This window comes from Callorhinus ursinus, unplaced genomic scaffold (genome assembly GCF_003265705.2).
Source record: "Callorhinus ursinus isolate GAN/ISIS: 27379988/994484 unplaced genomic scaffold, GSC_fseal_2.0 scaffold39, whole genome shotgun sequence".
Classification (NCBI taxonomy): Eukaryota; Metazoa; Chordata; class Mammalia; order Carnivora; family Otariidae; genus Callorhinus; species Callorhinus ursinus.
Genome location: NW_027397101.1, coordinates 10,349,097 through 10,366,900, shown reverse-complemented (window position 1 = coordinate 10,366,900; position 17,804 = coordinate 10,349,097). Strand labels below are relative to the sequence as shown.

Below are 17,804 nucleotides of genomic sequence, written 5' to 3'. Positions count from 1 at the left end.
CTTCTTCTTCTTCTTCTTCTTCTTCTTCTTCTTCTTCTTCTTCTTCTTCTCCTTCTCCTTGTATTTTAGTATAAATAGTTAAGTAAACTTTTACCTCATTGATAGATGCTGAACTCTTTAAAGGTATGATGTAAGTCATCTTTAATGTTGTACCCCCTATATTACTTAACAAAGTGCTGTTCATTGAATGAAGAGAAGGATATGTCAATGGACAGATGGATAAATAAATGAACACATAGATACACAAATGACAGGAAACAGTGGCATGTAGCTAATGAAGGAGACTGTCTGTTGCTTAGTGTCTGTGGTGGTGATGGATACCTATTCCTGTTGATTACATGTTTCCCAGCCAGGTAAATATCGACGATCAGGAGGAGAAAAATATTTTGGATTCAACCATACTTGACACATAAACAGACTCACTCTTAAGAGTTTGATAAGAGACAAAAAAGGCTTACCTAGAGATTTAAGAGCACAGATGTGTTATTTTGTTAGTATTCTTTTCAACACTTGAGGAAATTCCAGTGTTTCAACCACATGACTGTAATCCAGTTCAGTAAATTAGATTGTCTCCTTGGAACAGCAGATCTTGTCTTTGGGTTTTGCTCACTCTCTCACCTTCTCTTGTTTGAATTGGGTTCCACCAACTGGAAAATGTCCCGTAAGTCCCAAAGTAATGGAGTTTAAAAAAAAGCTCAGAGCTTCTTCAATAACAAAGATTAAGGCTTTTATTTTTCCACATAGAAAACTTAAATTTCACCTAGAATTTCAAAATACATTCAACTTTGGAAGAGAAGGGAGTAAAGACAAAAAAATACACCTACTCTCTAGTGATTATTTTTTTAGTAGGAAATTATTTTCATTGAAAATATCCTGTACCTTTTTCAGTGTGCAACATTTTAACATTTTAATTATCTATTTCCCACTAAGTTGATTTTAAAACTTCCTTGCTGGGTTTTAGAATATGAAATGTTTCAGACTGAGTGATTTTCTCATTTTTATTTCACAAATTGAACTGAAATAGATGGAGAAGTTTTACAAAAAGATATAGCCTAATTAGATCTTAAACAATTTTTTTAAAATATCTTCTAATATAAACAACCTAAATGTGTTTTTTTATAACAGTTTCAAAATAATGTCTACTTTGTGTTACATGATCAATGACCACAGTAATTATAGATTTAATGTTTTTACATTTTGAAACCAAATTAATTTTACTTGGTATTTGATTCCTTATCCTCTGGTTATAGTGACTTGATAATACTTTTTATTTTAGAGTGCTCCGAAATAATCCCAATAGCTAGTTGAAAAGAATTCATGGGTTTAAAACCTACTTAGTAAGAATTAAAATAATTTTTATGTTTTGGTTTCCTGATAGATTTGTTTGGACTTTTCTTTTCTCTTTGTTTTTCTTATAGTGCGGGAGTTGGCCGGACTGGTTGTTTCATCGTAATAGATGCCATGTTAGAAAGAATAAAGCATGAAAAAACTGTAGATATTTATGGCCATGTAACTTTAATGAGAGCCCAGAGGAATTACATGGTTCAAACAGAAGACCAATACATCTTTATCCATGATGCACTGTTAGAAGCAGTGACTTGTGGAAATACCGAAGTGCCAGCTAGAAACTTGTATGCCTATATTCAGAAGCTGACACAAATAGAAACAGGAGAGAATGTCACAGGAATGGAGCTCGAATTTAAGGTATGATATTGGATGTGATGTGGTAATTCAGGAGCAAGTCATTCTGGGATTGTCTTTGAGTAGTGCCTTCACTTTCTTAACCTTTCAAATTCTGAAATTACAAGATTCACTTGACCTTCTCAGGTGTCTGACTATAAAACACTTTCTTCCTCTTTCCCTTTTCTGTTCTTTGCTTCCTAACAATACCTTGAGCTCTTTTGTACCCTAATTTAAATTGAGAGATCATACTCTCAAAACATATTTAAAAATTCAGTACACTATATGGAATCATTAGGTAGAAGTGAAAAGCAGTGCAATTTGAAGAGTCCTTTGCTTTAAAGTAAACACAAGCTTTATATCTAAAGAGGAAATCTTGAGTACATTGCATCTAACTGTAGGCTAAAATTATCTTTGTCAGATTTTTTTCTTTTCTTCTATTCAACAGCGTCTAGCCAGCTCTAAAGCTCACACCTCAAGATTCATCAGTGCCAATCTTCCATGTAATAAATTCAAAAATCGCCTTGTTAATATTATGCCATATGAATCCACAAGGGTATGCCTGCAGCCTATCCGAGGAGTAGAAGGATCTGATTACATCAATGCCAGTTTTATTGATGGATACAGGTATATACTCTTACTCCCCTGACAGTCCAAAGCCTTGATATTTACATGTGCCCTAGTTTCACAGCCAGAATGAATTTCATCTCAATTCAAAGCATCTTCTTTCTGCATAGGTCAGCATTCAGTCCTTTGGTATTTGTTTTTTTTTTTTTTAAGATTTTATTTATTTATTTGAGACAGAGAGAGAGCACATGAGAGGGGGGAGGGTCAGAGGGAGAAGCAGACTCCCTGCCGAGCAGGAAGCCTGATGTGGGACTCGATCCAGGGACTCCAGGATCATGACCTGAGCCGAAGGCAGTTGCTTAACCAACTGAGCCACCCAGGCGCCCAGTATTTGTTTTTTATTATTTTTGGTAGGAGTAAGAAGAAGCAGTCATGGAATCTTTAATCTGGCCTTCTGCATTCTTCCTCAGAAGCCATTTGGTTGTGGAAGGAGTTAATGAGGAAGCTGTTTTACACCATATTTCATAAATTTAATAGATTGTGTAAGAGTCCTGTCTACAAAATGAAGACACCACTGTTTAAGTGATTTGTATGATACATGGAACTGAGTTATTAGTGTTGCACTAAAATTTAAATAATAATGATAAAGACATACATCATAATATTAACAAAACAATTTCTTTTGCAAAGACCCCAAATGTATTAAATATTCTCATTTGATTACACAGTCTTAATGGAGATTTACTGCAATTGCCTTGATGTTATGTTTTCAGTTTTCATTAGTGGGTTTGATGTTTACGTATCAAATGTGAACCTTTGCATGTTCTCTGATTACTTTAACATGCTACTTTTATTCTCTGTAATTCAGACAACAGAAAGCCTACATTGCTACCCAGGGGCCCTTGGCAGAGACCACTGAAGACTTCTGGCGAATGCTCTGGGAACACAATTCCACCATTGTCGTGATGCTCACCAAGCTGCGTGAGATGGGCAGAGTGAGTGTCTTTTTATAAGACATTCACTCCATGAAGAAATGACAATTTCATTTTAATAACCCAAGGGCCAGCATCATTTCTTGGAGATGTGGAGTTCACCAGACACATTATGGGCCATTCATTACTCTTGTGTTGGTTTTTAGCTTGCAAAGCCACATCAAGTTCTTTAATTTGTGTGCTTTGAAAAAAGATCTAGTATTTTGTTTCCAGTGCAGCATGATCATAGGAGCAAAGAAGTAGATGTCCCTGTTTGACTTAGGTCCCGACTCTTGGCATAGTCTTTTTTCCTTTCATGCTGGACAAGCTGGAGTTTCATGAGCAAATGTGCCATCATTTCTCTGTGTGAAGAAACTTGACTTTCTTTTATGTGTGAGGCAAATTCTTACCTGACCTTCCTCCACCCCATATTGAATAGGGTGTTAGAAAGTTACATAGTTTTTCCAAGGACATATATAATCTGGTCATCTTAGATCTACTTTTTGAAAATGATTATTCTGAAAAATACATAAAATAGTATTAGAGATACCTAAGGACCTACCACTTAGATTCGATAGATGTAAGCATTTTGCTATGTTTGCTGAAGATATTTTCTTTCTCTCTTCCTTGTATAAATGTAGAGAGCAAAAAATGCCAAACTAGGAAAGTAACTTGACTATCCTGACTATTCATAGTTGACTCTCTGCAAGATTTAGCCAAATCATTAAAACTGCTTGGGCTCCAGTTTCCTCAGCTGACAAGGGAGACTGGACCAGATCAATATAGAATTTTCTTTCTGCATTCACACTTGATGGTTCTATCCATTCCATAACACAGTGATGCAAGTCTATTCTGGTGGTTCAATGCATGGTTAATAGGGCCAGCATTACATCCAAGGACTGATGTTATTATTTGGAGAACTTGTAGGTATGAAGACACTTACCCTTTCAAAATATTCAATTCAATTGTTGTCTATTAATAAGCTACTGTATGCCAGTAGTGTGCTTGATATCATGAGCAAATATTAAACCATTTGATTTTCCTATTCTCAAGGAACTTATGGTTTCCAAAAGAAAACGGATCACATGCAATTGGAATGGCCTTGAATTTTGAACTTTTATTAATGAGAGAAAGAAATTAAATATATAGATTGATAGATGCTAGATAAAATTTAATTTGTACTTTGTATAGTTTGCCATTAATCTTCTCTCGTTTTAGGAGAAATGTCACCAATACTGGCCAGCAGAACGATCTGCAAGATACCAGTACTTTGTTGTAGATCCAATGGCTGAGTACAACATGCCACAATATATCCTAAGAGAATTCAAGGTCACAGATGCTAGGGTAAGTTGACCAATCTTATGTTCTTAAACATTAGCTGAAAAGCAGTCTAAAATGCATCTCTGGGAGAAACATTTGCCGAGTGACCATATTCCCAAAGTGAAAAGAATAACTGATCTTGGAGGACTGTTTTGTTTTTTAAAATAAGAGTAACTTTTCCTCTGTCTGGCAAGTGTTCTCACAAACCCAGGGTTGGCTTCCATTCAAACATAACATCTGGCAGCCCAACTTTGGGGATATACTTGGTAAGTGTGTGTCCTGGGAAGCATTTACTGATTGGTTGGCTGTGCTTACATTCACTTTCTCAGCTCATTCTCTTTGGAGATTTTTGACTTCTTCATTACTTGAGGCTGTAAATATGTTGTTGTTTTGCAAAGCCCTTTAGGTCATGTGGGCTTGGAGGTTAATTTGGTATGATTTTAAAACTGCAGAGCAAATGGCATTCTTTAGAAGACTCTGACAAGCTTTGCACATTATAATTTGATTCCTGGCATGGTTTATTCCTCAGTGTGCTAATGTGTCTGTCCATGAGAGCTGTGCACCCATGACCCTTGTTGGCTAATTTTCATTCCGCATTTCTTATCTAGATTGCTGAGTCCAAGGTTCAGCCCTGATGTAAGATGTTCTATGCATAAACTTTAATATCCTTGCCTTTGGCCACTTTCAAACCATGACTACAAACACATCTTAGGAGAGAATGGGGTCAGTCCAAAGCCCTGCTTTGTTTTTGGAACTGTCACAGTAGGTGGGTGGAATAAAACTCCAGGATAGAGCTATTTACTTGATCCATTGTTTTTTCTGGGAAGGAGCTTTTCCGACCAATACTCATGTTTAGAGATTGTCTGCTAATCCCCAAAGCTGTGCCCTGGCTGTTGACCTAAAGTGAAGGAGAAATTGGTTAGCAGGCTGGTTGGCCCAGGTGACAGACCTGTTAATCCCAGAAAGTCTGAAATCTTAACTACTCTGAAGGTGACCGTACTCAAGGTAGCAGTTAAGTCTATCGGGCTCATTTTTGAGTTGCCCAAGTAAGCATGCCTTGGTGACACATCCCATTGTTTAAAAAAAAAAAAAAAGTGCCCTTTCAGAATTTGAAGATATATATGTGAGTGAAAACTCTTAAGTACATTCCAGGGAAACTCACCAATGATTTCTGATGATAAAGACTAGGGGCCAGTCTCTGCAAATAGCAGAGACACCTTCTTTACTACTCCTCACTTGCCCAAATTAAATCTGATCGCAAAAAGCAAAAGAAATATTGAAGAACTTGTTCACATTCTTTTTATTAAAAAAGGCTCCCTGAGATTTTATAATTTTCTTAGCTGCCATAGCATATGCTGTTTGTGTTCCTAGTGTGTTTCTAATCTTAACTTTCAGTTTAGAAAGCAAGCTGGCGCTTGGAATGCAGTTTTGTTAAACAGGTAACCTTTAAATGGAGTCAGCTGGTCTCTCCTCCAGCTAGTAAGGGTTTGTGCACATGACCTCTTCTTGCTGCTAAAAGCAACTGCGGTCAGAAGTGAAATCCCTGAGATATGTAGAGGAGGACATATCTGCCTTTGGCTTCCTTCCTGTGCTTCCCAAGCCTTCTCCAGAAACGAAGGGAAGTAAATCATGCTTCCGTGGTAACCATCCGTGTTATTAATGGGGTCAAGCAGTTATTTTCATATTCCTGAGTGTTCTCACAAAGTTAATGTGATCTCCCTGCTTTATCAAAAGATGACAGTCAGGAATATGCCCTGTTCCTGTGGAAATAAGACTAGTTGAGTTAAACCATCCCTTCCTCTCAATATGACTGAATGAAAAAGATTGTGTCTCATCTACTTGACCAGAATCTTGGGAACATACACACCCATATCCAAAAGGCCTTTAAAGGGGAAAGAGGTGTTACAAAAATGGAAAGGAGGAACAAGTTGAAGCCTTAACTAGGAGCAGGGCCTCTTCAAATAGGATCAGTCTCTCTAAGCTTGGAATTTGGATTCTTTCCCTCTCAGTGGATTAAGAAAAGAAAGTTGGTGGGTGGGCATAATTGTTACTCCTATTTCTGTAAACAGAGGGTCCCTTCTGCTTTTGTTGTGCTTCTGAAAACACTGTTCTAGAAGGAGTCAGAAGCACATTAGTAGCTCCTTCTCAAACCATTTATACTTCATGAGTCAGAGCAGTTTTGCCCAATCACTTTAGAAAAGATTCCTCCTCTATCCAGCTTGTTTTCTTTCCACTGTTTGGTCTGTCTGTTAAGCCCCACCATGAGTCCCTTAATTCCTGTGGTCAGCCAGAAGAGTCCTTTTCAGAATAGGGTGTTTATTTGCTAATAATCTCTTTCCTCTCCTTGAGGGACACCTCACTTCCTACTCAACAGCATAGTTGCATAGCACATGCTGTGTAGGCTGCCATGGCTAGAAATTGTATGCCCCTGAGACATGTGGGGCATCCGGGTTAACAGCTACCCAGTTTGTGTCAGATCCTCTCAGCGTCACTATTTGTCACTTGACAGTGCTAGAAATAAGCCAGCACGGTGGATGTGAAGTTATCATGACAATAGCAAAATCTCTGGTCTGGATGACATGCCTGGATGCTCCTTTCAATATTAAATTATTGGCTTCTGAAATTTTTGAAATAGAGTATATATGTTCCACTTTGGTTTTGAAGGCAAATTTTGGTTCTCGGAAGCATTTACTAATATGGGAACTAGATGGCTCTTTACAAGAACCCAGGTTTTTACTTGGGCATTCCAGAATAAATTTGCAATTTAAATATATGTGACTGTAGACAGTGTTAATAACAGATAAGACATACATGAACTGAGTTTCTAGTTAAACATGTTTCTAATTTCTTCTTACCCCCCCCCCCCCCTTTTTTTTTTTTGGAAAAAAAAAATCATTCTTGCTGCTGTGGTCTGTGCACTGGCTGAATCCTCCTGGCATCCTTCTTTGTGGCTGGGTATGTGGCTTTCTCTCTAAAGGACGGTCAGTCCCGAACAGTGAGGCAGTTCCAGTTCACCGACTGGCCAGAGCAAGGAGTGCCAAAGTCTGGAGAAGGATTTATTGACTTCATTGGCCAAGTCCATAAAACAAAAGAGCAGTTTGGCCAAGATGGGCCCATTTCAGTCCATTGCAGGTGAGTGAAGAATCAAGAATGATGAGTTTCCATTTGTGATTAATGTCCTAATAACTTTGAAAATGTGCATTGTTGTCTATTCATTGTCAGTACAGGCTTATTGGAGTGAATCTGCATAATTAATATTTTATTCTCAGAAATATATTGTAAAATCTTAAGCAAGGACTCATTTCTCTTTCTTTCCATAAAATGAAAATAACCAGAGGTAAAATTTTTATCCCCAAATTTTACCTCTTGTAACAAAGACAAAACTGTTTTTCCTTGCCTAGTTTACCTTTTTTTTTAAGATTTTATTTATTTATTTGAGCGAGAGAGAGAGAGAGAGAAAGCATGAGCAGGGGGAGAGGTGGATGGAGAGGGAGAAGCAGACTCCTCCCTGAGCAGGGAGCCAGATATGGGACTCGATCTCAGGACCCGGGGATCATGACCTGAGCCAAAGGCAAACGCTTAACCGACTGAGAAAGCCAGGCATCCCTCTTTCCTAGTTTACCTTAACAGGAATTGTTGGTACATCTGCTGGGGAAAATTTGTTCAGTTAATCATCTCTTACTTGTTTTACTTCCATGGCATTACAATGATAACTGTCTTTCTGTATCTACCTCCTGTGGTTGTCTTTTTAGGAAAACCATAAATAGTTATCCAGCCTTAATGACAATACTAATTCTTGCCAGTCAGTAAGTGATTAGAATGGTACCTCAGTTAAAATTGCAATTTACCTGAAAATTGTTGCTATATCAGAAAATTAAGCACCTTCAAGTTAATTATTTTCAATAGTTTCCACAGCATTTTATAATTCGTCATTGAAGTTAATAGAAATAGCAAATAAAAGGTTCAGAAAGGACACTCACCATAAATCTAGTGCTTTGGGAAGTTGTTATGCAGAAACCTTCCAGCAAAAGGAATTTTTTATTCCTTTTGTAAATAATTTTATTTACACTAATATATTTTCAGATTCTAGCAATTTGAAGTCTCAGTTTCTAATCTCTTTGTGGTCAAAATCTTGAGAGTTTAAAATTTTACTTTGCTTCAAAAAAAAAAAGAAAAAAGGAAGGAAAGAAGGGAGGAAAGAAAAAGAAAAAGAGAAAGACAGAAAGATTCCAAACTACGAATCTTAGTGAAAGGGGAGACAAGCTGTCAAAATAGGAGAAATATTCAACTCGGGCTTTAAGGTAGCTGAATTCTAGCCTCACATCTGTCATCATGTAGCTCTATAACAGAATCTTAGAATCTCTCTAAGATCCTTTTGAGTGCATGATGTTCCCCAGGGATGATATATTCTGTGAGTAGCAGACCTTCTTTATTCACATTTGCTTTGTGTTGAGTTTAGTTACTCTAGACAACCAAAGATCAATATTCAGACAAAGTAGATGGTATAGACTGGACTGAAATTACCTGGATATTCCCCTTCACTTTCGACATAATTTGCCCAAATGCTAATTCAAACTTTTCTAGCATAAGCTATAAAAAAGAATATATTTAATATATACATTTAACTTTAGACATTTCCCCATAAGTTTATAAATGTGTGTTACTTCCCATTGCTTTTGCTGTCACAGAATGATTTAAATACTCCTTTAGTATATGGATTTTAACTGTGTCCTATTATCTCATGCACACACATATATACACATGACTTCTAGATAGTTTCTCTTATCTGGGTATATCCTTAAAATATTAACTTTATTTATAACTTATTAAACTAGCATCATAAAGTCAACAAATTCAGAAGTGATAAGGCCAGTGTCTGTTATTTTCTTGAAAACACCTAGTAGAAAGCCAGAAACCCTGTATTTCAATACATTTGAACAATCAAATCAAGGTTAAATATAGAGTTGGGAATACCTGAGCCATTCAGAAAAAAAAAAAAAGAAAAGAAAAAAAATCATAAATCACAGCTTCTCAGGAGTAAGAGAGACTTTTAAGGTTGAAAGGGACCTTCAAGGTCATCTACTCCATCTTAACAGAGAACCTTCACTGCCCCTGGACATCCTCAGGCACTTTGTAAAGACTGCCCATGGATTTTAAAGCCTCACTTAACAATTCTGTTTGGGCTCTTTAGAAAACCCAGTTTGTAAAGGGACACACTATTTATATATGCCTGTCAGCTATTTCCCTAAGTAAATGAATCCATCCATTTTCTACAGCCTGTACCCAAGCGTTACACATGTCATTTAATTAGGATCCAAAAATGTAGGGATTTTTCAGATTATTCACCCTTCTCCTCATTACCTAAACCTCCAGATGCTTTCCTACTTTTTAAGAGCACAAAAGCTATGAATTAATTTTCTCCTCTTGCTGCAGTGAACATTCTGGAATTATCTTAAAACAATAAAGAAAACAAACTCAAAACCTTGCTAATGTGGTAGAAAGAATCCTGGTGTTTTAGCTGCTGAACATCTAAAAGTAGTAGATAAGCTCAGTGAGGCTCATCCATTTTTTTTTTAAAGGTTAGAGACCCTTTTGAGAATCTGTTAAAAGTTTTCAGTTTCAGGAGAGAGAACAAATGTATATACATTTACACAGTTTGTAAATATAAAATATTCACCGACCCTTCTAATGACTGAATAAGGATCCCATATCAAAAAACCTGTCACAGAATCTGTTTTCTCATATCAAAACTGACGTCTCAATCTGAATAGTCTATACCCTTTCTAAGTGATGAATCATCCTGCATAGATTGTGACCACAAGAAGTAAATAATATACTAGAAAACTTGAAGAGGTCGAGTTTATCTCACCTTATCTGGTATTCCATACTTTAAAAATACTTAGAAGGCAAGGTCTACAATTGCAGGATCTCCATGAAGAGTATTAACCTATACTTTATTTATCCTTCTCTGAATCTATTTATTTTGCAATATTTATGTTTCCTATATCTTTCCAAAATGGAGTAGAATCCCAGTTGAAAAGGCATTCTACTGTATTGGACTTAATCTTAATTATTCCACATTCATGCTCACATTTTACCATGACACATTATCCCAAGAGTAGTCATTTCGTGAACCCAATACCACATTTTCCTGAACATTGCTGTTGAAGAACCTGGTGTAATATGGAAGCGGGTGCATATATGTTTACTTCCAAGCGAATGTGGTCAAGACTCTGAGTGTCACATCCTGTAACGCCGTCTTTGTTATTATGGCAGTGCGGGCGTTGGAAGAACTGGAGTCTTCATAACGTTAAGCATTGTTTTGGAAAGAATGAGATATGAAGGAGTTGTAGATATCTTCCAGACTGTCAAAATGTTAAGAACACAACGACCAGCCATGGTACAGACAGAGGTGAGAAAAATCTCTATGAATTTATCATGTCTCAAGAGCCAAATATAGATTTTACTAACCAGAACCTCTTAGAGCCCAGAGACTCTTAACACCAGAGCAAAATACAGGAAAATACTGTAGGAAAACCATCAAATTGTTCAATATTTTGAAACTCCTTTTTTCCCCTCTGTATATGGGAGTGACAATTTCAAAGTCTTACAGTTGCTTTGGAAGTTATGTTAGATTATATATTAGGTTGAACCATGATAAATTATCGCTATTTGACCACTTTATAAAGCACATTGCCTGATACATAACAGACCCTCAGCCCATTTTACTTCTCTGTTCTCCTATGGTCATTTTAAATATTTGGATCCTGGATAAGTCCTAGAGAGATTAATACTCCATTTTTTACTCCAATAACTGATCATGAAATTCTCATCTTTTGTGATTTAGACAGTCTGGCCTATTGACTGTTCATTTCTAAGGATAAGATGAGTGAGTGTTTTTGTTCCTCGAAAGGCCACTAAATATATTCTATATGTATTCCTAAATTCATTGCCCACGATATCTTCCAAACTGTGATTTCAAAATAGCACAAGTATTTGGCTTGCAATACTCAAAGCATGATGTTGGCCTGACAAACTTAATGGGTGTTGGGGGTGGAAGAGAGAAATTGGACATTTAAAAACCCTTAACACTTAGCCAAGCAGCTTACTGTGACAACATAGGAAAGCAAACTCCATTTATTTTGCATTACCATTTTTATTGTAAAAAATGCACATTTAAGCAAAATAGAAACTATCTACTTTCAGCCCCATTGGCTACTAAAGATAAGTTTCTTTTATGGCAAAAACTCTATTTTTTTCTATCTCTCCAACAATGCCCCAACTTATTCCAATATGACAGTGTTCTTCCCTATCTGAAAAAGGACATGTTTCAAGTTATTTTTTTAATGTGGGCTTTTCTATAACAGATAACTAGCAATCACACTGAATTAGGCCAAACGACACGGCTATTTTTTTATATAGACAGCCAGTCTCGGGATGCCATTTCCAGAGGATGAAAAACTTGAAAGTCCAGAACCCTTTTTAAGTGGCTTTGTGTACCTACTGTTCCTCACACTTAGTTGAATAACAACATCAGAAATGGTGGTAGGTAATTCTGATTGCACGTAGTAAGGTCTACTATCTGATAAGATCCTTTTTATTCAAATTCTTTTGGCAAGAGCCCAGAAGATAAATGAATCCAGGCTTTCCTCAAAACAGCGTGTGTCTGGATCAGTCTCTCCTTAATATGCAAACTGAGAATAAGTTATCACAAATAGATAGTTGTAAAAGACAACAGTGATACATTCCCATGTTCAGTGGTGGTAATTGTTTGGTACTACTTGGAGAACAACTCACACTTGCCTGGAAGATAGTGTTCACTCTAGCTGTTACTACTTTGGAATTAGGAGACGATTTTGGTCAAATCGATTGGTGAAGTTAACAAACACCCCGCATGGCTGATCATTCTTTGCTCACTGAAACGGATTGGTATTGGATTGACTTAATTGATGAGAGTAGTGATTTTGCCCCCATCCAGATGTAACATCTGTTTTTGAATATTGATTTTCATCTTTCTATTAAAATGGACTCATGGCCCCTTCTCCTCTTTCTTCCCATGCTTGGTCTCCTGCAGGACCAGTACCAGTTCTGCTACCGAGCCGCACTGGAGTACTTGGGCAGCTTTGATCACTATGCAACGTAGAAACCCCTAACCCACTTTGGGTTCTTACTGCAGGCCCTTCAGTATCCACGGAGTCTCTTCTGAGCCATACAGGGCACTTGAGAAGTCCTTCTTAACTTCTAGCTAACTACCACTTAGTGGGACTATTACACACAAAACAAAATAAAAACAAACTCTTCTGGGTGGACCAAGAATTCACAGTTTAATAATCTAACCTGAAAAAATAATAAAGAGAATCCTGACTGGTGAGGCATCTGAAGGATTTTTACAGATACCTCAAGGATTCAAAATAAAGGGAAGAAGAAATCACAGCAAAGAACCACCATCTTGTTCAGGATTGCTTGTTAGGTGTGAGGAAAAATTGCCAGAGTCCTGCAGTTCAGTGCAAGATGTTTGCTGGCGTGGCTTCTTGTGACAAATGGACTCTGCTGCGACATCACCCCTTCCCACCATACTGCTCATAATAACATTTTAAGGGGGGGGGTTTGGGGGGAAATGTTTAAAAAGAAAGTCTTTGATTTAGTTTTTTAGTATTGTAAAGATACTGCTGACCTGTGCTTCATTTTTAACTGTGTAAACTTTTTTTTAACAAATGTATCATTCGATAAAGTGAATTTTAAAAAAGTTACATAACTCTTCATTTTTTATTTCCAAATTGTAGGTTTTTTTAAGCTGTAGAACTGTTATCTGTAATATCTTGCTGTAGAAATATCAAATAATTTGAAAATTTGCACATTTTTGTGCAATATTCTTAATCTACAGTATCCGTCTTGTCAGATATTACTTTCACACTTCTGTTCAGTTTTGGTTGGTGAGAAAGTACCCATTCTCTTCAAACAGTCAAAGAGAACTTTTTTGTTTTGTTTTGTTTTGTTTTTGGAATCAACAGGGAGGCGCAAAGTATAAAGTTGCTGCTAACATATATACATATATATCCATATTTTACAGGGGTGTCTATGTATATATAGACAGTGTGTCCACACAAAAAGATAGATATAGCTATCATTCAGTTCTTCCATGAATTAGTTTTGGGGTTTTAGTTGTTTTTTTGTTGTTTTTAGGTAGAGAACCTATTATAAACATCTTTTACAATTTATTATTAATTTTATGACATATGGGTATTTCTTAATATCATAAAATTTTAATTTTAAGGGCAATGAGGAATGCACATCAGTGATTGTCAGGCCTCACCCCCTAATTTCCTATCCAGTCTCCTCCCGCCCACCTACTCATATTCACAAATATCCTTTTGTTAGCCAGGCTTCCAACAAAGTTCAATATTTCTAACACTCTAGTGCAATAAAAAAAATTACTAAATATCTAAGAGGTGTGCATGTGGGAAAGGTCAGTGCATATCCCTTTAGGAGGGGAGAATGTTGTAATATATCAGCTATCAAGTTGTTTAAGAAAACAATGTATTCAGTCGTATATTGTCTATAGTATGTGCTATGAAATTTGCATTTATGATATGTAACAGGGGCAAAGCCAAACTCATGTTACTGTTCAGTCAGAAACATTTTTTGGCATACAGCACAACTGGGAAGTGCTGTACTTTGTTTTCTTTTGGTTTTAGTTATGCATTTAGAGTGCCTTATAATTGATGCCTATTTTAATAGCATTTCTTTTTAGCTTTTGGTTCATATTTTCATTAGTTGTTCTTATATGTTACTCTTCCAATTAAAGCATTATCTGTTTATCACATGTACAAAAACTCTTTGAATAATATGCATTCCTAGTTTTCAACTAAGTCGGGGATGTTAGTGATTGTACCAGCCCAAAGCACTTGGATAATCAGGGCCCTTCCTTTCATGGTTGCCGACATCAAGAAAAGCTACTTGTTTTATTTAGAATCCCTGCCAAATCTGTTCTGGAACATTCAGTAACTGCACCAAACTTGTTTTTAGTGACAAATATCATTGTCAACCTTGGAATATATTTACTAATCCATTAGGATTTTTCTAAAAGGGGAAATTAAACAATTATCTATTTTCCAACATAATCCCAAATTTTCCAACATAATTGCTATAGGAAGCCATGGAAAATGGCATGAGTTTGCCATATCTTATATGATTTTAAAGAACCCTCAAAATATCCAAGGAACTCTTAAAGAGTTTTGGTATAGATATAACATTTTGGTTTAATTTTAGCTTCTTTGATGTTCAGCATAAAAGGATTTTGTTTTCCACATTTTACCATCACTAGCAGAATGAAATCCAAGAGACCAAACACTTGCAAGCATCATATTTGAGCACTTTTGTAAAAAAAAAAAAAAAAAAAAAAAAAGTAAGAAAAAAAAGAAAAAGGAAATAATGTTAAAAAAAAAGTATCTAGAAGGCTACCTCAGAATGAGACTCTCTAACCTACATCAGAACCAGAGAAGAATGTGCACTATGTGGATCTGTTGTTATTATCTTTTAGTTTGTATCTTTTGGAGATTTATCCAAGTGCCAGATTACTGAGTGCTGTGATTTTCATTTAGTGAAACAAAGGGGGTCAGACAGACTTGCAGACATGCCACGTTAGACATGTAGAATCTGATGGTGTATATTACACACCAGAATGACTGACCAATGAGCAGTTTCTCTCCCTGAAATAAAAACTGCCCATTTGGCAAAGGGAAAGAGGAGAATAATCACAAGAAGAAAATTAATGAGATGCATACCATACAAACGAGGCAGAGACTATTCAGAGAGCTTATTGTTTAGGCGCTGTTCCGAGAACTAACTCCCTTCCTGTCATTGATGTGCATTCTACTCTGTGATTTTCTGTACAACCATTCTAGTTTGATTTTCCCAGGTAAACATCTTTATCTACCATTACCATAAACTTTCAAGTTTCTAATTATTTTCATCATCATAACCAGTACGGTGCTATTATTTACCTATGTACGTGTAGTTATGTATAATTTTGTAATTAGTTACAATGGTAAAAAAAAATCAAAATATATAAAAAGTGATTTGTACAGAACTTTATTTTAGCTCTTTTTTAAAAATGATTTGCATGGTTAGACAACGGCAAGGACAGCCAGGGGAGGGAAGGGCCTCTAGGGAACTTTGCACTTTCTATACCTTTGTACTATGCACTGCCCTATTGATTCTACACCCAATAATGTTATTACTTGAACCCATCTGTAAGAAACTGCTTCAGAAATTCATTTGTGTGTATGTAAATAACACAACATAGACACAGGAAGAGAAAAAATTCTTCAGTAACAGATTTTTTTCTTTCCTGTTTATTTTTGGGTTTGCTTTGTTTTAGTCCCTCCTTTTTATTTTTAATTCCCTTTTATTTTTTTCTTTTTGGGTTTTGGTTTCCTTTGGGTTTATGGGTGCCCTGATACTCCAGCAGAGATCAGAAGGCTACAGATCCATTCTATCCATCTGCTATGTGGCTTTGCCATTCAAGCTTGGAGTGTCTTTACAAAGATAATAACAGTTGTGTTCTTTGCTCTCGTTTTGGATGCATAGACTGAAAAATTTAAAAAAATAACTTGTAAAATGGCTTGTTAAAAAAATACAATTACCTCTAATTAGTAGTACGCGTAAATGTTTTACAGAATGAAAGGCGTGCTTTTTATTTTCTTACTTCGTTACATTGGTGGCGAAAGAAGTCTGTATGAAAATCAGTTCTTTGCTGACACAAGTTCCATTTGTTACAAATGAATTCTAATAAAAATGTCAGTGTTATGCAGCCCTGGCCTTTGCTTTTGTCCACTCAAGCACTTTGGTTTTGAACTGACTATATATGTTCCCTTTTCTCTCTGGTTATCTGGTTAGTTCCTTTGTACTAATAGTAATTAAACTTACCAAGAGGCTGACATTTATGATTGCCTGCCTTGAGGTGAGCACTTTTCACTGGTAAGCAAAGTAAGATTTAGAAAACTAGTTTGCCCAATTCACACAGGAAAAAGGAGGCCTTGGTATCATTCGAACTAGAGTTCATGGGCAATTTCTAACTCTATAGAAAATGATTACATATACTTTGTAAATTTGAGTGGATTTCAACCTATAAGTATTGAAAAACAGCTATCTCTCATGCACATAAAAATAGCTCCATAATGTTAACTCTTAAGCTTTTTGGAAACTAAGAAAATACTTGGCTTGAGTTGTTTATTCAGTTAGTTGATATTAAGAGTCAGAACTGCTCTAGGCTTTGGGAATGCAGCTATTGGTACATGAGATGCTGTTGCTCACGAGGAGACTACAGTCTAGGGAGAGAGACTGGAATTAAAGAAATAATAAAATTGTACTCGGAAAAGTGCTATGAAGGAAAGTAAAGGATTCATGAAGTTAGGACTTTGAATTGTGAGGGAAGGAAGTCTGATTCAATTTGGCTTACAATGAAAGGAAAGTGTTTATTGGCTCACATACTAAAAGATTAGGAGTGGGCTCATACTTGAAAAGTAGGAATACATTCCTAATTATTAAGTACAGTGATGTTTGGGGCTCAGGTGATATCTCCCAGCCTGATTCGACTTTCTTAGTGTCAGTTTTAAGCAAACTTTGTGGTCCCTGGAAGCTTCACCACAAGGAAAACACGTAGAAGAGTTTACTTTCCCAACAGCACAAATAGAAGTTTTTGAATGGAATGGAGGCTTTTTGACTCTTAGTGATACGACTTGGGTTAAGTGATCATTCTAGGATCACAGTTATGGATAGGAAATCATAGGAGGGTTGTCAAAACAAGGAGGGTTTAAGGTGGCTGCCACCTTGCCAAATACAAATGAATATGATGGGAACAATAACTGACTGCAAGTCAACCTGTTGAGTTAAGGTAAGGCAAAGCACAGGTATGTTTGGTAGTATTAAAACTACTTGTTGTCATGGAAATAGGGAATGAAATAATTTATTATCCGTACATTATTTTGGAAACCCTTGAATAGACAACTAGACTATTTTTTTCTCCCTCATTTTTCCTCCGCCTAATTGACCTTTAATTTGCAGATATGATCACCCTATTATTTGATTGTGTAAGCACACAATCCTTAACCAGAAAACAGGACAAAAAGTTCAAGGCAAATCATGTTTGTAATTTTAATCACTGTAATGCCTTATTTTAATCAGATGTCTGATTTGCCAAAGATGACAAAATGGCTAATTTTACACATAAACACACATGTAGATATTGCTAGTTAATAATAACTT

The 17,804-nt window shown here is 36.3% G+C and overlaps 1 protein-coding gene across 24 annotated transcripts in view; it reads left to right on the top strand.

Moving 5' to 3' along the window:
• The window catches only part of PTPRD (protein tyrosine phosphatase receptor type D), a 758,123-nt gene extending 743,112 nt beyond the window's left edge, over nt 1–15,011 (top strand). For all 24 annotated transcript variants that reach the window (XM_073880761.1, XM_073880763.1, XM_073880782.1 and 21 more), the window contains 7 exons: nt 1,419–1,704; nt 2,129–2,307; nt 3,116–3,242; nt 4,437–4,562; nt 7,516–7,670; nt 10,815–10,950; nt 12,613–15,011. In XM_073880761.1, coding sequence (XP_073736862.1) covers nt 1,419–1,704; nt 2,129–2,307; nt 3,116–3,242; nt 4,437–4,562; nt 7,516–7,670; nt 10,815–10,950; nt 12,613–12,681 — 1,078 coding nt within the window. In that variant the 3' untranslated portion in view covers nt 12,682–15,011. The remainder of the gene's footprint in view (nt 1–1,418; nt 1,705–2,128; nt 2,308–3,115; nt 3,243–4,436; nt 4,563–7,515; nt 7,671–10,814; nt 10,951–12,612) is intronic.
• The last annotated feature ends 2,793 nt before the right edge of the window (nt 15,012–17,804 follow it).